This window comes from Notechis scutatus, chromosome 3 (genome assembly GCF_049901735.1).
Source record: "Notechis scutatus isolate UNSWTSFEM ecotype Mainland chromosome 3, rNotScu1.2, whole genome shotgun sequence".
Lineage (NCBI taxonomy): Eukaryota > Metazoa > Chordata > Lepidosauria > Squamata > Elapidae > Notechis > Notechis scutatus.
Genome location: NC_142011.1, coordinates 208,392,193 through 208,413,464, shown reverse-complemented (window position 1 = coordinate 208,413,464; position 21,272 = coordinate 208,392,193). Strand labels below are relative to the sequence as shown.

At 47.2% G+C, this 21,272-nt stretch overlaps 2 protein-coding genes across 2 annotated transcripts in view; one reads left to right on the top strand and one right to left on the bottom strand.

Moving 5' to 3' along the window:
- The first annotated feature begins 1,794 nt into the window (after positions 1 to 1,794).
- On the top strand, positions 1,795 to 2,774 carry LOC113429499 (alpha-crystallin B chain-like). The gene has a single exon (XM_087958901.1). The coding sequence runs from the start codon at positions 1,884 to 1,886 to the stop codon at positions 2,550 to 2,552; it is 669 nt and encodes a 222-aa protein (XP_087815027.1). The 5' UTR covers positions 1,795 to 1,883; the 3' UTR covers positions 2,553 to 2,774.
- A 2,688-nt stretch (positions 2,775 to 5,462) lies between these two features.
- Positions 5,463 to 21,272, bottom strand: part of NAPRT (nicotinate phosphoribosyltransferase) — a 43,593-nt gene continuing 27,783 nt past the window's right edge. Inside the window, exons 9-13 of the mRNA XM_087958896.1 lie at positions 20,974 to 21,054; positions 17,799 to 17,901; positions 11,309 to 11,466; positions 8,638 to 8,745; positions 5,463 to 6,351 (exon numbers count right to left, since the gene is read on the bottom strand). Coding sequence (XP_087815022.1) covers positions 6,295 to 6,351; positions 8,638 to 8,745; positions 11,309 to 11,466; positions 17,799 to 17,901; positions 20,974 to 21,054 — 507 coding nt within the window. The 3' untranslated portion in view covers positions 5,463 to 6,294. The remainder of the gene's footprint in view (positions 6,352 to 8,637; positions 8,746 to 11,308; positions 11,467 to 17,798; positions 17,902 to 20,973; positions 21,055 to 21,272) is intronic.

Here is a 21,272-nt window from a genome sequence, read left to right as displayed (position 1 = left end):
CTATTGATACCCCTGTGTGACAGACACAGTGGGCATCCCCAAGGAAAGTCAAATAAGTCAAAATGGCAGCCATAACGGTTGTGATCTAAACCCGGTGTGACTTTTGTACGGGCCATGCACCATCAGAGCTGCCATCTTTATTTATTTTTTTTAAAAAAAAACTTTTTAAAGTCTTTGCATGGTAAGGCGAGATGCAGTTTATTCGGTTAGTTCTCAACTTGCAATGGTTCGTTTAGTGACCGAAGCTAACAGTGGCATTGAAAACAAGTGGCTTACGTCCGTTTTTTCACACTTAACGGCCATTGCAACCTCCACGCTTGGCCACTGATTCGTATTTACGATGGGCGCCGCTGCCGGGGGGGGGCATGCAATCTCCTTTTGTGACCTTCTGACGAGCAACGGGGAAGCCAGATTCACTTAATGACCGTGTGACTGCAGGGATTCGCTTTACAACGGGGCGGAAGAAAGGTGGTAAAATGGGGGGGCGGGAAACTCACTTAACAAAAGTCTCGCTTAGCGACATAAACTCTGGGCTCAATGGTGGTCGTTGAGGACTAACCTGTAGTGCACAATAGGAAGCAGTGGATAGAGACCAGCTGGCCCAAGGAACCGCCAAGAGTCGGGCACGACTGAATGGATTTAATTATTACCATCGTGTTTGTTTAAACGATGTTCCCCATTGTGGTTTCTTCCTGAACCTCAAGCCTTTATACGTTTCTTTTTATATCCTGCATTTATTCTTTTTTGCAAATAACGCAAGGGGGAAGAACATATCCAACATACCTTCCAGCTATTTTTCCTCGACAACAACCCTGTGAGGTGGCATGGGTGAGAGGGGAATCTTGCCCAAAGTCACCGGGCCAGCTTTCATGGCTAAGGAGGGACTAGAACTCCCCGTCTCCCGGTGACTGGCCCAAGGTTAATAATAGAAACTGGCTTTCATGGCTAAGGAGGAACTAGAACTCCCCCCATCACCAGCTTTCTATCCTGGCTCCTTAACCACTAGACCAAACAAGCTCAACAATTAAATTAGTTTAATTAAATTAGTTCCATACATCTCGCTGTAAACAAACAAACGCCTCTAATTGATGCAACCTGCAAAATCCTATCAATTGAGGCAGATCTCCGGCAAAATTATCCCTCTCCACCCCCCCTTTCCTGAGGGCGGGAAAACCGGCTGTCAAAAAAAGAAGTGAGGAAAAAAAAAAAAAGCTACCGATTTTTGCAGCGCCCTTCGGGTCGAGGAAGGCGTGTGCATTTGCAACTGCGTGTCTCCAAGGAGATGCAAAGCTATAAAATATTCCTTCCTCCTCGCAATTCTGGAAAGCGCGCACTCTTTTTTTTAAAACAAAAAAACAAAAGATCGACGTGCCATATCAATTTGCAAGGATGCAATGGGGATGCAAGGATGCCACGGAATGCAACGATGCCGCGGAAATACAAGGAGGCAATTAAATGCAACGGTGCAATGGAATGCAAGGATGCAACGGTTTGCAACGCTCACCTCTGCCAGGGATCGGAGCACGTTGCGAAATCGAACCACACCACCACCACGGGCTCGCTTGCTCCGCGCCGGCTCCAACCCCTTTGCAACTTTGTTTGCTTGCAAAGCCAGCCGGGCTCTCGCTCCGCCCTTTCCCCGGGCATCGCCAGAAGAGCAGCGGCAGCGTCGTCGAGGCGCGCAAATCCAGCCGAAGCAGTAACGCGCGTCTCTCCTCGCTCGCTCGGCGGACCCTTTGGCTACTACTACTACTACTACTACTACTACTACTACTACTACTACTACTACTACTACTACTACTACTAGACGGACGGTCGTAGGAGGGGGAGCAGCAGCAGCAACAGCAGCTCAGCCCGCTTGCTCGGACGCCGCCGCCGCCGTCATGTCGAGCTTCTCCCGCGAGTGCCGGCTGCGCTTGACCCGCGGGGCTCCGCGGAGCTTCGAGTGCGTGTCGCTGGGGATGCCCCCGCAGGCGCTGCTGGACCAGCTGGTGGGCGACCTGCAGAGCCACCTGGAGGAGATGGAGCGGCTGCGGGTGGGCTTGCTCGACGCCTACCCGCGCCTCTCCGGCTGGCCAAGCGGCAGTAGCGGCGGAGGAGGCAGGGACGGAGGCGGAGGGCCCCGCCGGAGCGGCTCGAGCAGCGGCTTCCCTCGGCTGGAGCAGAGCGACGACGGGCGCACCTACTACTTCGGCCTGGAGGTGGGCGACTTCTGCCCCGACGAGCTGGCCGTCAAAGTGGACGGCGCCAAGCTGACGGTCTGCGGCCGGCGGGACCAGCGGAGCGAGGCGTCCGACGGCTGCGTCTGCCACGAGGTCCGCGAGGTCCGCCGCGAGCTCCTCCTGCCCGACGACGCCGACCTGGAGGCGCTGACCTGCTGCCTGGCGCCCGAAGCCGGCCGGCTCCGCATCGAAGCGCCCCGCCTGGGCTCCAGCCCCGCCTGGGAGCGCACCGTCCCCATCCCCATCTGCCGCAACAACGACGGGCCGGCCGGCAGCTTGCAAGGCGGGCGGAGCCCTTCGCCCGGCAGCCCGGAGAAGGCCTGCATCTGAGAGCTTCGGCGGCCGTCCCGGAGGCTTCGCCCGGGTCTCGTTCGGTTTCTCTTTGTTCGACGGGGGGGGGCAGTTATAAGGAAAAGGGGGGTTTCGTTATTGGGGGGCTCCCTCGGCGCGGCTGCAAGGCGGAGGGGGGTCAGTCTGGGTTTCTCCCCGACGTGGCGCGCGCTACGAGTTGAAAAGTTTCGTTGAATAAAGTTTGTTTTTTGCGCATCCAAACCCCGTGTGGTTTCTCTTTTCCCCCATCGAATTCAGCACACCTGTTGGAAAAGGGGTCTGGTAAGGTCATCTAATCCACCCGTCCGCTCGAGGAGGCTCTACCCAGGGTTATTCCAACGGGCTTCAATTGCCAGAACTCCACTCCCCAGCCAGCCATGCTGCGGTGGCTTTAGGCAGCTTTACAATGTGTTTGGAAGGGACCTCGCAGGTTCATCTAGTCCAACCTCCCTCCGCTCAAGCCAGGAATCTCTATACCAGGGGTGTCCAATATGGGGAACTTTAAGACTTCGACTCCCAGAATTCCCTAGCCAGCCACGCTAACATTGGCTTTGGCAGAACTACAGAACAAATGAGTTGGAAGGGACCTGGTAGGTCATCTAGTCCACACACCAAACAACCCCCGCCCAAGCAGGAAACCCTACACAATTTCTAAGAAGATTGCAGTCTACTCCCTTCTCGAAAGCTTCCGCTCTCACAACTACTGGAGGCAACTTCTGCTGCAGATAAGAATGAGAGTTGGAAGGGACCTTATAGGTCATCTAGTCTAACCCCTCCCTACCCAAGCAGGAGACCAGTTCTGACAAATGGCAGTCAAGTCTCCCCTTAAAAGCCTCCAGGGATGAAGCTCCCACAACTTCTGAAGGCAACTTCTGTTCCATGGGTTGATTGTTCTCCCTGTCAGAAAATTCCTCCTTATTTCCAGGTTGAATCTCTCCTGGATCAGTTTCCATCCATTGTTCCTTGTCTGGCCTTCGGGTGCCTTGGAGAATAGCTTGACCCCCTTTCTCCACTCTGGGGCAGCCCCTCAGATATTGGAAGGCTGCTCTCCCGTCTCCCCTGGTCCTTCTCTTCCCTAGACTAGCCAGGCCCAGTTCCTGCAACCGTCCGTCGTATGTTTCAGCCTCCAGTCCCCTCATCATCCTGGTTGCTCTTTGCACACTCTAATGTGCAAGATGCTTTTAAAAGCTAGGATCTGATTTGGGTTAAGTGCAGCAAAGGCCCTTAAACTCTCCCTTGCTAAAGATACCAGAGAGAAGAGTTCGCAGCTCTTAGAAGCTGCTGGTTTTAGAACCTGTTTTTTTGTGTCACGCTATCCTGGAAAGCAAACAGTTGCAAGAAAGAAAGCACACACACCCCCAACCCGGACCCCCCCCCCCCAACCCAGAATTAGTGCAACTGACTCCCAACCCTCCTTTCATCCCAGGCTCCTGAACTTAACAGTGAGAGCACCCAAACCTCAAAGATCATTTTGCAGATTTAAAGAAAAAAAAACCAGCTTGCAAAATTTGCTCATCGATTCCAGGGACCCCGGCTTTAAATCCACCCCTGCAAAACTCAACTTTTAAGTGCAGCCAGTCCCCCTTCTTGCAACCATTTGTTTAGTGACCGTTCCCAAGTGACAACGGCACTGGGTGGGGGGGAAAAGGGGGGCAACTGGCCATCACACTTTTAACAGTTGAGGTCCTGGAGTTAGGTGATCCTGTTTTGCGACCGCCTGACGATGAAAGTCAATGGGGAAAGCCAGGTTCACTTAACCCTATAACTCAGTGATTCACTTAACAACTGAGGCAAGAAGGGTCGTGAAATGGGGCAAAACTCACTTAGCAACTGTCTTGACTTAAGCAAAAGAAATTTGGGACACAATTGTCATAAATCGAGGACTGCCTGAACCAGTGAGGGCGAACCTTTTTGTTGTGGTGGTGTGCCTAAAGCGTGCATGCTGGCACCCACAATGCAATGCGCTCTACCGCCCTGTGCATGTGTGCACACACCCCCCTTACATGCACTGCGCATGTGCGCCTCCCGGCTGATTTTTGGCCTGTTTGAGGCCGTTTTCACCCTCCTGGAGCCTCAAGGAGGTCAAAGCCTTTGGAGGTCAAAAAACGGGCCCGTTTCGTCACTTCTGGTAAACAGGCCGAAGATCAGCTGGGAGGGGCACGCATGCGCAGTGCAGGTATGTTTGTCTGGGGCTCGCGTGCCCGCACAAATGGCTCTGCGTGCCACCATAGGTTCACCATCACAGGCCTGAGCCATTGGGGAAAAAAAAATCCCAAAATCCCTTATTCGTCGAAAAGGGCTCCGATTTCAAGAAAGGGATTTTGTAAAATACTTTGCACGAGCTGAAGTTGGAGGTTTTCCCAGCTGGCAGTTGCTCTTTAAAAGGGGCGGCTCAGTGGCTAAGACGATGAGCTTGTTGATCAGGAAGGTCGGCAGTTTGGCGGTCCAGATCCCTAGCGCCGCGTCACGGAGTGAGCTCCCCCGTTCCTCGTCCCAGCTTCTGCCAACGGAGCAGTTCGAAAGCACAGAAAAAATACCAGTAGAAAAAGAGGGACCCCTTTGGTGGGAAGGGAACAAGCGTTCTGTGCGCCTTCGAAGGCGTTTAGTCCCGCCGGCCACATGACCACGGAGACGTCTTCAGACAGCGCTGGCTCTTCGGCTTTGTAACGGAGATGAGCACCGCCCCCCAGAGCCAAAAACAACTAGCACGGATGTGCCAGGAGAGGAACCTTTACCTCCAGGGGTGTCCAACCTTGACACCCCTGCTTTACCTAGTTAACAAGGGTGAGCCCCCACTGTGTCCAACGCGAACATCTGGAGCAAGCAAACCATACACGTGTTTGTGGGCTGGTGTGCACGAGGCCAGCAAGCCAGCAGCGTGTGAATACAAAGAGAGAAGGAGAAACCAGATTCCACTCAGATCACATTCATGGTGGGAAAAAAAAACAAAAAACCAAGACACACAATTCTCAAAGCAAGAAAAGGCACATCGAGGTGCAGCATTGCCAAAGGCTTTTGTTTTGGGGAGGAGGGAGGGAAAGGTGAAAGGGACATGGGGGGCGGGGAGACTCTCACCCAATTTTACAGCCAGCAAATCCTCTAGCCCGGGGGCTCTCCCAAACGTGGCCTCTTTTAAGACATGTAGACTTCAAACTCCCAGAATTCTCTCTGGCTGGGGAATTCGGGGAGTTGGAAGTCCACGCGTCTTAAAGCGGCCACTTTCAGAGACCCCACTGCTCCAAGCCTCTGATTCGAAATGGCAAACAAATGCATCGGATTTGGGTGGGCGGGCTGTGGGGAGTGGGAGAGGCACCTCACTCGTGTCCTGATATCACCATGGTTACCAGCATCCCTCTTCCTGCATCCTACCAGTGATTCGCATCTGGTCTGGCCACACCCCCTGCGCTGGAACGCCGAAAATTTGGTTGGGTTCTTCTATCAACCCAATAGACCGTGGTGGGCTTCCGGAAGAGAACAGCCCTCCCAGTCACTTGGCCAACACACCAATAATCCCCAGCCAGCTCCTTGGGAAAAGGTGACACAGAGATTTGTGTACAGGTGCGTGTGGTTCAGGGTAATGGAGTTGGAGAGATGTGGGCATGGACACACTTTGAAGGTAAACCCCTCGGGGGTTGGCACAGGAGCCCCCAACTCCCCCCGCCAACAATTTGGGGTCTTGTTCAGTCCGGATCCCCACAGCAGCCACTTTGGATGGTTTCACTTTGCGACGCCGGAGTGGTGCTCAGGAGTCCTTCTGCAAGTCGAGAAGGAGCAGGTAGAGCTTTCTTGTCACGGCCACCTGAGATGGGGAAGCAAACCAAGGTTGAGTGGCGGCGGCTGTTAGGCAGGGAGGGAGGGAAAGCGAGGGATTGCGAGATTGGCTGGGAAACTGCCACAGAACGTTGAGAAGATCACGGGACCGCAACCGCAGCCCAGAAGCAGCCAATCACGTTGAAGCAACCATAGCTTGCCCAAATTTCATCCCCTTGGGAGTCCTGGGTCCCAGATTTTGAACTAAGTTAGCCCATCTGAGGTGCATTATAAGATAAGGTCATTTTTTACTGTGGGCACACTAGCACACATTAAAAAATGAAATTCTGTGACATATGTATATACCTACACCCATACTTATGAATACACATAAATCTTAATCACTGTCCATCTTGAATACATAGCAGAAAGAGGAAGCTTGAGTGTTTACTGCCCAGCACACTGGCCTCCATTAAAAATGAAATTCTGTTGCCTGCTCTCAAAATAAAATATATATTTACCCAGATATACTCACTCACCTATCTATCTATCTATCATTTATCTCTATCATACATATATCAACTCTCTCTCTACCTATCATCCATCCATCCATCCATCTAATATCTATCTATCTATCTATCTATCTATCTATCTATCTATCTATCTATCTAATCTATCTATCATCAACCTAGCTAATTATCAGTCTCTGGCAGTATCTATCATCTATCTATCTATCTATCTATCTATCTATCTATCTATCTATCTATCTATCTATCATCTATCTAATCTATCGATCTATCATCTCTATCATCTCTCTCTCTCCCTATCATATATCAACTCTCTCTACCTATCATCCATCCAAATAATCTCTATTATCTATTTACCTATCATCTATCTATCTGTCATTTACCTCTCTCCCTATCATATATCAACTCTCTCTTTCCTTATCATCTCTCTCTCTCTCTCTCTCTCTCTCTCTCTCTCTCTCCCATCAATCTATCTATCATTTATCTTTCTCATCATATACCAACTCTCCCTCCCTATCATCTATCTATCTATCTATCTATCTATCTATCTATCTATCTATCTATCTATCTATCCATCCATCCATCACCAATCTCTCTCTTTCTCTCTCTCTCTCTCCATCTAATATGTGTGTGTGTGTGTGTGTCCTACACCCATACTATATATACATATAAATATTAATCACTGTCCATTTTAAATACGTAGAGGAAAGAGGAAACCTGACAGTTCACAAGGTTGAACATTTTTGGAGCAAAACTGTGACCGAATCTGGATGTTCTGCTTTGGGTACCACGAAGCCCCCTCCCCAAAGGTAACAAGGAAAAACGGGTCATGAAAAGGATGTGTAGCGTCCCACACAATCCCACAGACCCTGCTCAAGCATCTCTTGTGTGCCTAGACAGAAGGGAGTGAGCTGCCAGTGATCTTTTCTGCTGTCCTCACCACTCTCTGCACCACCTTCCTGTCCGAAGCAGGAATGTTTTGTTAAGTGAATCTCGCCCCATTTTATGAGCTTTCTCGCCTCTGTTGTTAAGTGAATCACTGCAGTAGGTAAGTTATTCCAAACCAGACTCTAATGCCATATGAGACAGGATGCTCTCGGTTACAGAGAGTGGTGAGGACAGCAGAAGGAAGATGCGACGTAGAAAATGCAAGCGCTGCTGGCACCACTTCACCCGTGTCTCGCAACCAAGCCAGCCTACTCGTTCGCTGCACACCCTTGGTTCCAAAATTATGCACCGTTCTGATGCACTATTTTGCCCAGGTAAAGGTCCCAACAAGGAGAGTTTTAGCAGTGAAGATAGTCCTCGACTTACAGTCTCTCTTTCAGGGACTGTTCAAAGTTACAACAGCGCTGAAAAAAAGGGACTTTATGACCGTTTTTCACACTTACGACCTGGCCCATATTGATGACAATCACAGTGTCTCAAGATCACGTAGTCCCTTTTTGCGACCGTCGGATGAGCAAAGCCCACGGGGAAGCCAGATTCACTTAACAACTGGGATAATAACTTACCTACTGCAGTGGTTCACTTAACAACAGAGGCGAGAAAGCTCATAAAATGGGGCGAGATTCACTTAACAAAAATCTCAACAGCAGAAATTTTGGTCTCAATTGTGGCCGTAACTCGAGGACTACCTGTATATAGTCAGATGAGACCTCCCTGAATTCTGCTTGATCTATTTTATGGTCATAAGTCCAACCTTAGAGGCATTTTCTTTCTCTCTAATGTAGCCTTTCTGAGCAAAATGAGGTTTAAAAAGATGGGGCAGCCCCCCTCCCCCCGACTTTTCTCCCCACCGCCTGTACCTGGTAGGCCTCCGGATCCTGCAGCCTCTTGTGGACAGGATTGAGCTTATCCAAGGACGTCTGGGCGTGAGCCTTGATGTCCAACAAGGTGGGCAGGGACCGGCAAACCTTTTGGGGTGAGAAAAGCAGAAAAGGAGAAGAGAAACGGGAACGTAAGTTTACTTTATTGTCACTGCACCTCGTACAACAAAATTAAAACAACCATCTTCAGTGTACATTACACATAAAAAAATAAAAACACAAACTCACATCCTTCGCATTCTACACAATTGAATTGAAAACCCCTGATGTTGCATTAATATGGCACCATACAGTAGAATTCAGTATAGTTACTGTACTGGGATAGCTGCTGCTTTTCAGCCTATTTGTCCTTGTTTTTATTGTCCTGTACCGTCTGCCAGATCAGTGATCCCCAACCTTTTTTACGCCGCGGCCTGGTACCAGCATCAGCTGGCGCCGCCATCTTTTGATGAAAAAGTGCTTCCGGTGAGGTCACCGGAAGCACTTTTCATCAAAAAGATGGCGGTGTTAGCTTCCGGTGAGCTTTTCCGGGTAGAAATGGCTTTCTACCCGGAAAAGCTCACCGAGCATACGCCGCCATCTTTTTGATGAAAACGTGCTTCCGGTGAGCTTTCTACCCGAAAAGCTCACCGGAAGCACTTTTTCATCAAAAAAAAGATGGCGGCGCCCAGCAAGCCAGCGGCCTGGTAGGACTTGGTGGTTGGGGACCCCTGTGCCAGATGGTAATAGTTCAAAAAAAGGGTGCCCAGGATGAGATGGATCTTTGAGGATGTTTTGAACTTTCTTAAGGCAGCGGGAGCTCTAAAACTCTTCCAAAGAGGGGAGAGGGCAACCTATGATCCTCTGGGCAATGATGTTCACCCTCTGGAGTGTTTTCCTATCTGCCATTGTGCAATTGGCAAACCATATACAGGTGCAGGAAGTTAAGATACTCTCTATGGTGCAGCGGTAGAAGGTCATCAGCAGTTTCTCATCCAGTTGTTGTTTCCTGAGAAGCCTCAGGTAAGTATAATCTCTGCTGGGCCCTTTTGACCAGGGCTGCAATGTGAGCCCCCCAGGTCAGGTCCTCTTTTAGGGTAACACCCAGAAACTTAAAACTGGCCACTTGCTCCCCTCGGTCTCTATGGATAAGCAAGGGCTGGAGGTCTGATCGGTTCCTTCTATATAGTCCGCTATAAGCTCCTTGCTCTTATTGGTGTTGAGGACCAAGTGATTGTTTCCACACCACGAATGCAACTGGTCCACTTCATCTCGGTAGGCAGACTCACCTCCCCCAGAGGTGAATCCCACCACCGATGTATCATCTGCAAATTTAATCATAGTATTACAGGCGTGAATGGGAATGCAGTCATGCACATAAAGAGTATAGGGCAAGGGTCTTCAAACTTGGCAAGTTTAAGATTTGTGGACTTCAACTCCCAGAATTCCTGAGCTAACGTGACTGGAGGAGGAATTCTGGGAGCTGAAGTCCACAATTTTTTTTAAATCGTTTTTTTCACGTTTTACAAATCTTATTCTCATTTTTAACGATACTGTGGCATCATAATTACAAATCTCCATACATGTGTACACATTAATATACATTTATCTATAATTTTCTTATCTCTATTATTTTTATTTCTACTATTCAGCCATTTTTACCAATTGTCCCAAACCTCATAATACTCTGAGTCTTCTTTATCATTTAGCTTTGGCATGTGTTTACCCATATCAGCACAATCTAAAATCTTTTGAATTACTAATTCATCCGGTGGCATTCTATCTCACTTCCAACACTGTGCGAATGCAATCCTCGCTGCTGTCATTATGTGTAATATCATGTATTTAACCTGTTTACTATATTTCCTCTTTATTATTCCTTAAAGGAACAGTTCAGGTTTAAACATTATCTGGTCTTTCACTATTTCTCGTAACCAACTCTGTATTTTGATCCAGCATTTTTGGGCTTCCGGGCATGGTCACCACATATGGAAGAAGGTACCTTGGGTTTGTTTGCATTTCCAGCACCTTGGATTCATCTTGGGATACATTTTTGCCAGTCTCATTGGTGCCAAATGCCAACGGTAAAACGTATTATATAGATTATCTTTATAAGCTGCCGATCTTTTTAATGTGTAAGTTTTGCTCCATATTTTCCCCCGATCTTCTAAATCTATGTTGTGTCCAAATTTTTTTTGCCTAGGCTATCATACAAACTTTTACTACTTCCTCTCCCATGTCAAATTTTAATAAATAATTATACATCCTTATTATAAATTTCTCCTCCGGGCCTAGAAGTCCACAAGCTTAAAGCTGTCAAGTTTGAAGACCCCTGATATAGAGATGCAACCTGGAATTAAGGAGAAACTTCCTAACAGGGAGGGCAATTAACCAGTGGAACTGCTTGCCACCAGAAATTATAGGTGCTCCATCAATGGAGGTTTTAAAGAAGACACTGGACAACCATTTGTCTGAATCAGTGTAGGACCTCCTTCTTGAGCAGGCGAGTAGACTAGAAGACCTCCAAGGTCCCTCCCAGCTCTATTCTGATTGATCGATCTTCTGTTTCTCTCCTCTTTGGGGATGAGATTCCATCACACCTGGAGGAGAAGCCCTGGTATGTTTAGGCTGCAAGAGAGCCAGGCTGGCAGAACGAGTTTAACCCCCTTACCTGCCCATCTTTAAAGTAGACGAGGTGAAGGATTTCCACTGCAGACGGAATCACCTTCCCGGCTTTCTCGGTTCCTCCCAGAGACCAATACTCCACCTCCTGGCCAGCCTCAGGAGCTGGCTCCTCCTCCAGGGACATGAGATCCATGCACGGAAAGCCTGCAGAGAACCAGAAGATGGGAGGTTAGAAGGAACACCTGGTTTGATGATGGATGGGGGGATGCTTGGGACAGATGGCACCTGTCTCAGCCAGCAGTTCTTCTCCTGGCCAGCCAATGATCCAAGAAAGGCCATGAGCCTTACAGCAGGTGGTGTGAGGACCTGGCACGAAGGCCACACAGCCAGCTGAGAGTTCAACCTCCCTTTTAATGCTTCCAATTTCCCCCCAAACGCTCCCACGTGCTTGGCAAGTCCCAGAGCAAAGTGTGCATGCAAACAGAGAGCAGCCTCTGGCTGCACCCAGTCCAGAAAAACAAAGGAACAAGGCACATAATCCCCAAAGCAAGGAACCAACAATGAGTCCACGAAGCAAGGAACCAACAATGAGTCCACGAAGCAAGGAACAAACAATGAGTCCACGAAGCAAGGAACAAACAATGAGTCCACGAAGCAAGGAACAAACAATGAGTCCACGAAGCAAGGAACAAACAATGAGTCCACGAAGCAAGGAACAAACAATGAGTCCACGAAGCAAAAAACAAAGAATGAGTCCACGAAGCAAGGAACAAACAATGAGTCCACGAAGCAAGGAACAATGAGTCCACGAAACAAGGAACAAACAATGAGTCCACGAAGCAAGGAACAAAGAATGAGTCCACGAAGCAAGGAACAAACAATGAGTCCACGAAGCAAGGAACAAACAATGAGTCCACGAAGCAAGGAACAAAGAATGAGTCCATGAAGCAAGGAACAAAGAATGAGTCTACGAAGCAAGGAACGAACAATGAGTCCACGAAGCAAGGAACAAAGAATGAGTCCACGAAGCAAGGAACAAACAATGAGTCCACGAAGCAAGGAACAATGAATGCGCGAAGCAAGGAACAAAGAATGAGTCCGCGAAGCAAGGAACAAAGAATGAGTCCACGAAGCAAGGAACAAACAATGAGTCCACGAAGCAAGGAACAAACAATGAGTCCACGAAGCAAGGAACAAACAGAGTCCACGGAGCAAGGAACAAAGAATGAGTCTACGAAGCAAGGAACAAAGAATGAGTCCACGAAGCAAGGAACAAACAATGAGTCCACGAAGCAAGGAACAAACAATGAGTCCACGAAACAAGGAACAAACAATGAGTCCGCGAAGCAAGGAACCAACAATGAGTCCACGAAGCAAGGAACAAAGAATGAGTCCACGAAGCAAGGAACAAAGAATGAGTCCACGAAGCAAGGAACAAACAATGAGTCCGCGAAGCAAGGAACAAAGAATGAGTCCATGAAGCAAGGAACAAAGAATGAGTCTACGAAGCAAGGAACAAACAATGAGTCCGTGAAGCAAGGAACAAACAATGAGTGCACGAAACAAGGAACAAACAATGAGTCCACGAAGCAAGGAACAAACAATGAGTCCACGAAGCAAGGAACAAAGAATGAGTCCATGAAGCAAGGAACAAAGAATGAGTCTACGAAGCAAGGAACAAAGAATGAGTCCACGAAGCAAGGAACAAAGAATGAATCCGCGAAGCAAGGAACAAACAATGAGTCCACGAAGCAAGGAACAATGAGTCCGCGAAGCAAGGAACAAAGAATGAGTCCGCGAAGCAAGGAACAAACAATGAGTCCACGAAGCAAGGAACAAAGAATGAGTCCACAAAGCAAGGAATAAGAAATGAGTCCATGAAGCAAGGAAGAAGCAGTGAGTCCATGAAGCAAGGAACAAACAATGAATCCACGAAGCAAGGAACAAACAATGAGTCCACGAAGCAAGGAACAAACAATTTCAGTTTTTAGAAATGGAGATTTGGAACTATGAAAAACAACAAGAAATGCCTGCAGAACAAGAAGATTGTGACAAAGAAGAAGCCACCTTTAATGAACAAGTAATCTTAGATGGGGGTAAAAAAGGAAAGGGGGGAAAGAGAATGGAAAGTTTAAGATTGGGAAAAACAACTCCAAAACAAATAGAGTGAAAAATAAGTATAAAATCAGAAAGCAACAGAAGAGGGAAATGCAGAAGAGAGAATTAGAAGTAGAGATACAAGGGGGTAAAAAGGAGAGGGAGAAGATGAGAGGGAAGAAAGAAAGGAAAAGAAGTTATAAAGGACAGAAACAAAATATAGAGAAACAGGGCCTATTTAGAGATAATGGGTGAAAACTTAATGGAAAAAGGGATTCTGCAAAGGTACATAAGATAGTATGGTTATACTAGAAACAGAAATAATTTTAGAAAATATGAAACAATGTATGATTAAAATGTCTGATAAAATAGCTAGCGTAATTCAGTGGAATGCTTGTCAATAAATAAATGTAACAAAAGGTATATTTAATGATGTATAAAACATATGTGAAGAGAAATAAGGGAAAAATTAATTATGGAGATTATATGTGTTTTTAAGGAAGTATGATATTTAATTGAAAAGAAGTGTTAAAGATGTTAAGATTTTAATGATTATTAATGATAGAACTGGAATGGAATGAGGGTTTATAATTACATATATTTACAATCTTTTTTTTTTAAAGAATATAGTGTGTATTATAAGAATGTACCAAGCAGAATTCGATTGGAAGTTATGTATTATGTATTATATTGAAGATCATAACCTTAAGGTATATATTGAAGTTTAAATAAGAGTTGAATGGATGTAATTAAAAGATATAAAGGTGTCATACTCCAATTAGTACTACAGGAGAAAATTTGTTTAATGAGAAAAGATAATATGAAATTGAAACAGGACAGACAAAAGTATAAATATAATGATTTGAATTGAGATGAGATAATCAAAATAAAATTGAGAAAATTAAAAGAGGGGAAAAACTATATAGAAAATGTAAAATAGTATAAGATATGGAATAGAATACAAAAAGGAGCATGAAATTGAGTTTTGTGTCTGTATAAAGAAGTTCAACCCGGGACCATGCTATTTTCAAAAAAGATGTTTTACTTGTATTTTGTATGTGTGAAAACCCAAATAAAACTTTATTAAAAAAACAACAACAATGAGTCCATGAAGCAAGGAACAAAGAATGAGTCCATGAAGTAAGGAACAAAGAATTAGTCCACAAAGCAAGGAACCAGGCACTGAGTCCATGAAGCAAGGAAGAAGCTAGCAGTCCTGCAAACTCCAAATGTCTGCAATGGCACACCAAACTTTACCAATTCAGCGCTTGTTCCTGGCAAACGCCCCTCCCCACAGCGTCTCCTTAAATCTCAGTCCCCAGGTGTGCCTTGTGAAGAGGGGAGGGACACTCTCCTCCCGAGTATTTGGGTCGGCCTGCGCTGTTCCTGCCTTCTCTCCACTCTCCGTGCTCAGGGATCAGGAGAGGGCGGTCCTTGCTCATCGCCTGAGCTTCGTTGCTCCTCCTGTTCACTCCTTGCCCTCTCTCGGTCATCCTGCCCCTGTTCCTCCCTGCTAACAAGCCATCCTCTCGATCTCTGTCGGTCCGACTGGTCAGATTCGGGCTCCGACGGGGGCATGACAGGTGGCCTCCGAGGTAGTCCTATAGCCACAAAGGCTAAGAGCCATTAACCCCCCGGGACTTTCACAAATACAGCTAGTCCTCGACTTACGACCACGGTGGAGTCTTCTGCTGCTAAGTGAGACGGTTGCAAAGTGAGTTTTACGACCTTCCTTGCCACAGTCAAGCAAATCGCTGCCGTCCTTAAGTGAGTACCACGATGTTAAGTGCTTCTGGCTTCCCCGTGGACTTTTACTTGTCAGGAGGCCGTTAAAAGGGGATCACGTGACCCCAGTTGTCAAGCCTCTGAATTTCTATCACGTGACCACCGGGGACGCTGCAATGTTCGTAAGGGTGGAGAACGGCCGTAAGTCACTTTTCTTCAGTGTCAACGTAACTACGAATGGCCATAAGTCGAGGGCTATTTGTATAGCACAGCCTGTTTAGAATCGGAGTAGGTCTCTGGGTTAAGGTATGCCAGCTGGCATGGACTCGTGTGTGGACCCCTACTTGGAGTATAGAAATAAGCGTCTCGATTCCCTGCCCTGAGTTACTGGCGATTGTCCTTACCCTGGGCAGAAAATCCCACGGGAGGAACGGCGGGAACCACGGCTGGTGACCTGGTCTACACCTTCTCTGCCCCACCCAAAACTGGAAAGCCTTGGCTGACCCACGACTAGGGTTGGAAATCAGTGTCTTATGGGCCCTTTTCCATATCTCATATATTTATCTTTTTTGGCTTAACATTCCTAACATGGACAGAACAGGATGGGATAGGATGGGATGGGATAGGATGGGATGGGATAGGATGGGATGGGATAGGATAGGAAAATAATATGATGGGGTCAGGATAGGAGAGGATAGGATGCGATAAGAAAGGATGGGATAGGATAAGAATAGGATAGGATAGGGTAAGAGTAGGATAGGAAGATAGGAATGGATAGGATAAGAATAGGATGGGATGGGATAAAGAAGGATAGGATAAGGATAGGATAGGGTAAGAGTAGGATAGGAAGATAGGAATGGATAGGATAAGAATAGGATGGGATGGGATAAAAAGGATAGGATAAGGATAGGATAGGATATAGGGTAAGAGTAGGATAGGAAGATAGGAATGGATAGGATAAGAATAGGATGGGATGGGATAAAGAAGGATAGGATAAGGATAGGATAGGATAGGGTAAGAGTAGGATAGGAAGATAGGAATGGATAGGATAAGAATAGGATGGGATGGGATAAAAAAGGATAGGATAAGGATAGGATAGGGTAAGAGTAGGATAGGAAGATAGGAATGGATAGGATAAGAATAGGATGGGATGGGATAAAGAAGGATAGGATAAGGATAGGATAGGGTAAGAGTAGGATAGGAAGATAGGAATGGATAGGATAAGAATAGGATGGGATGGGATAAAAAAGGATAGGATAAGGATAGGATAGGGTAAGAGTAGGATAGGAAGATAGGAATGGATAGGATAAGAATAGGATGGGATGGGATAAAAAAGGATAGGATAAGGATAGGATAGGGTAAGAGTAGGATAGGAAGATAGGAATGGATAGGATAAGAATAGGATGGGATGGGATAAAAAAGGATAGGGTAAGGATAGGATAGGGATAGGATAAGATAGGAAGATAGGAATGGATAGGATAAGAATAGGATGGGATGGGATAAAAAAGGATAGGATAAGGATAGGATAGGGTAAGAGTAGGATAGGAAGATAGGAATGGATAGGATAAGAATAGGATGGGATGGGATAAAAAAGGATAGGATAAGGATAGGATAGGATAAGAGTAGGATAGGAAGATAGGAATGGATAGGATAAGAATAGGATGGGATGGGATAAAAAAGGATAGGATAAGGATAGGATAGGGTAAGAGTAGGATAGGAAGATAGGAATGGATAGGATAAGAATAGGATGGGATGGGATAAAGAAGGATAGGATAAGGATAGGATAGGGTAAGAGTAGGATAGGAAGATAGGAATGGATAGGATAAGAATAGGATGGGATGGGATAAAGAAGGATAGGATAAGGATAGGATAGGATGGGATAAGAAAGGATAGGGTAAGAAAGGACAAGAATAGGATGGGATAGAATGGGATGGGATAAAATAGGATAGGATAAGATAGGAAGATAGGAATGGATAGGATAAGAATAGGATGGGATGGGATAAAAAAGGATAGGATAAGGATAGGATAGGGTAAGAGTAGGATAGGAAGATAGGAATGGATAGGATAAGAATAGGATGGGATGCGATAAGAAAGGATGGGATAGGATAAGGAAGGATAGGCTGGGATAGGATAAGCATAGGATAGGATAAGGATAGGATGGGATAAGATGGGATAGGATAAGAAAGGATAGGGCAAGAAAGGACAAGAATAGGATCGGATAGAATGGGATGGGATAAAAAATAGGATAGGATAAGATAGGAAGATAGGAATGGATAGGATAAGAATAGGATGGGATGGGATAAAATAGGATAGGATAAGGATAGGATAGGGTAAGAGTAGGATAGGAAGATAGGAATGGATAGGATAGGATAGGATAGGATAGGATAGGATAGGATAGGATAGGATAAGAATAGGATAAGAATAGGACAGGACAGGACAGCTGGCTGGGAGCTTCTGGGAGTTGAAGTCCCGCCATCTTAAAACTGCCAAGCTTGGGCACCCCTGCCCCAGATACTCTTTGGGGGCTGCTCAGTGGGTTTAGCCCCTCCACCAAGTGAGCCACAGGTAGTCCCAGGAACCTCCCCACCCAAATTCTACTTTCCCCCAAGCCCCGAATGCCCCTGCTAAGAAAATTCTCCCCTTTCCAAGATCCCAGGAAGCTGGGTAGAGCAAGGGGCTCTGAAGCCCCCAGGCCCTTTTGGGTCCCACCTTACCTGCCTCGTCCCACAGTCTGTAGACCACTTTCCTTCCAGGCAGGGTTGTCTTCTCGGGGTCTTCGGTCACTTTCAGCCTTGGAGAACCATTGACTTCCACCAGCTGAAGATGGAGCCAAATACAACAAGTTAATGACACTGGAGCTCGCTCAGGGCCACCTGCTCTCAGGTATGTGGCACGTTGCCCAGCAGGTGAGAGGGGCAGCCTATAAATTTAATAAATAACTGCAATTAGAAGTCCTTGGCGCTCTCTCAGCTCGGTTGGTTTCTTGCAGACATTTCATTACCCAACTAGATGCCAACACTGAGGGTGTTACCTTGCTGGGTCGTGAAACGTCTGCAAGAAACCCGCCAAGCTCAGAGAGCACCAAGGACCCCACAGCTCTCTCCTCCTCCTACCAAACCCACTTTCTTCTAGCATGGAGGATGTTACCTAGTTGGGTAATGAAACATCTCAATGAAAATCACCAAGCTCGGAGTGCACCAAAGATCCCTCATTCCAGTATTATATTTATTAAATCTAATAAATAATTTCATCCTCCCTTTGTCAACTAAAAAGAGACTCCTTTGGTCTTTTTAGCTGCCAGCAAAAAGGGAGTGGGGGAAAACAGTGCATTCCTTAAGTGCCTAGATAATCACCCTGGCAGCCCAAAGTTGTCAAGAGTGCAAGATTATTACTGGAGAGCATGACTGATGACTCTTGGCTATGGATGTGTCCCATTGGAGAATACACATCCAGGGGATGGTGGGAAGACCAGGGTCAAGGATGAGATGAATGATGTATTTTAGTGTCGGCTACACCCGGGTAACACCGACATGACCACTCGTAATAAATCAATTTTCTTTTCTCTGAGAGGCGGCTGGAGACTTATGATTTGAATGGGGGTGGATTTGTTGGGAGTCCTGACACCCTTCCCCCTCCTCCTCCATAAAACCTGCATCACCCTGGGGTCCCCAGGCATATTTGCAGACCCACACGTCTTCAGAGCCTTGCCAAAGAATGTCGAAATGAGGGCCAGCCTTACCTCCGCAGGGTGGGAGCCACCACGGGGAAGGTCCCACCAGATGGACCTCAGTAAGTTTTATTATGACCTTTATTGTCGGAGTACAAGACGTGTACGATGAGAGTGGCTTAGCCTCCCTTCGTGCACCCCCACACACACACACAACTCACAGTGAGGACAGAAGTCCCTATCCCAGTCCCAATCTTTTTACACTATGTGACCTTGTTGCACAACATGCTGGCCCTGCAAGTCTTTCAAACTATGTTGACATGAAGTTATCTCCCGTTCAGAAGTCTGACAGCCCATGGGTAGAAACTCTTCTTCAACCTGTTGGTGCAGCTGGCTATGCTTCTGTATCTCCTACCCGATGGTTGGAGAATGAGGAAGTGCTGACCGGGATGTGAGTCGTCCCTGAGAATTTTCCTCACTCTTCTAAGGCAGCGAGCCCTAGCGAGGTCATCTAGTGGTATCAGGGAACAGGCCACAATGTTTTGTGCTGTGCTCGCCACCCTCTGTAATGTCTTTCTATCCGCGGGTGTCAAGCCAGCATATCACACCGTAAGGCAATGTGATATCTTCTACATCTTTTCTACGGCTATGCTTCTTTCTCACTGCTCTCAAACTTTCGGCTGTCATTAGTAAGGGGGGATTGGAGGGGAAGAAAGCTGGAGGTGTTACATTCCTGTGCTGTAAAGGAGAAGGAGAGGGGGGAGTATAAATTCCTGTTCTTAAGTTTCTATTTCCTTGCCTAGCTTTTTCTTTCCTTTGCGCAGCTGCGGAAGTTTTATCAAAATATGTCAAGGTCAACGGACAGAGGCCTCATCACCACTTGGAGAGGCCCACATGATCATATTCAGAACGTTTAATTGGAAGAGTCTTTTGGACTTTGGGGGGTGGGGTGGGAACAATTCCATCCCTTTGTATATGTGATCTGCGCGCCAAATTCTTTAGATTCAGAATTTTACCTGTAGCTTCCACTTTGAATTTCAGTAAAAGAAAAAACTTTGCTCTAATCATTGGAGTCTGAGCATTTCTTTCTTGGATTTTGAATGGAGCACAGACTGACAATGTGTGAGGATGCTTTCTATTGTGGACCGGTAAAAGGTCATCAGTCACTGTTCCACTTTATTCTTTCGCAAAACCCTAAGGAAATAGAGTCTCTGTTGGGCCTTTCTGGCCACCTGGGCTGTGTTGGTTTTCCAGGTAAGATCTTCACTGAGGTAGACTCCCAGGAATTTAAAGGAGAAAACTCTCTCCACACAGCCCCCCTTGATGTAAAGTGGGGCAGGTTCCTCTCTCTTCTTCCGGAAGTCTAACACCATCTCCTTTGTCTTCTTGATGTTCAGGTGCAGGTTGTTTTCTAGGCACCATGAAGGTAAACTTTTGAACTTCCCCCCTGTACGTTGTTTTGTCTCCAGTGAGGGGGCTCATAACATCTCCTGCCTCCCCACTCTGGTGGGTCAGGTGGAGGTAATGGCTGCATGGCTGGCTCAGGAATTCTGGGAGGTCAGGGCCATCCTATCCCATCTCCGATCTAAAGATTCTCTCCTGCCCCAAAGCAGAATTCCTGGCGTGCAAAGGTTGCGCTAGAGCCACGATGCCAAACTTATGGCATGCGTGCCACAGGTGGCACGCAGGGCCATTTGTGCCGGCACGCGAGCTGCAGGCAAACTTGCCTCACTGTGCATGCACGCGCCTCAACCCGCTGATTTTTCAGCTGGTTTGAGGCCTTTTCGGCTTCCCAGAGGCTTGAAAAAAAGCCTCTGCAGGCTTTGCAGGGCGAATAATAGGCCCGCTTTGTCACTTCCCATAATACCGGAAGTGATGGAACGGGCCTACTATTTGGCCTGCAAAGCCTGCAGAGGCTTTTTTCAAGTCTCTGGGAGGCCAAAAAGGCCTCAAACCAGCCGAAGAATCAGCTGTGAAGTGCAGGTAAGGGGGAAATTGTGCATGCATGCGCAGAGGGCATGGGGGGCACACGCATTGCCTTCTGGGTGCTGGCACGCGAGCGTGCACACAATTTTTGGCACAGGAGCCCAAAAAGGTTAGCCACCACTGCCCTAGAGAAGCGATTTGGCTTTTGCCACACACCCGCTGAAGAACATCTCCTCTGTCATCCCGTGCCAAAACATCGCTCTTGGGGGTGGAGGGAGGGAAGGAGGCACAGTTACCTTGTAGACGCAGCCCAAGGTCGTCTGAAGGGGACAGGTCACCAGGTGGGTCCCAACGCCAATCATATCAATTTCATTGCCCTGCCGGGAGCACAGCAAAACCAACATGGAACTCCTGAGCCCAGATTTACGGCTGGATCTCTCTCTCTCTCTCTCTATCTCTCTCTCTCTCACACACACACACAAATCTCACAATGTCACACAAATCGGAGCAGGCCAGGCTTCTGAACCTCAAAGGAACGGTGTCCTCTCCTGGCTTCAGAGGAGCTGAAGTGTCAGAGCAGCAGGGGGCTGGACTA

Bases quoted from the DNA above. Each gene is read 5' to 3' on its own strand.
- LOC113429499 (XM_087958901.1), top strand. From the start codon at position 1,884: ATGTCGAGCTTCTCCCGCGAGTGCCGGCTGCGCTTGACCCGCGGGGCT.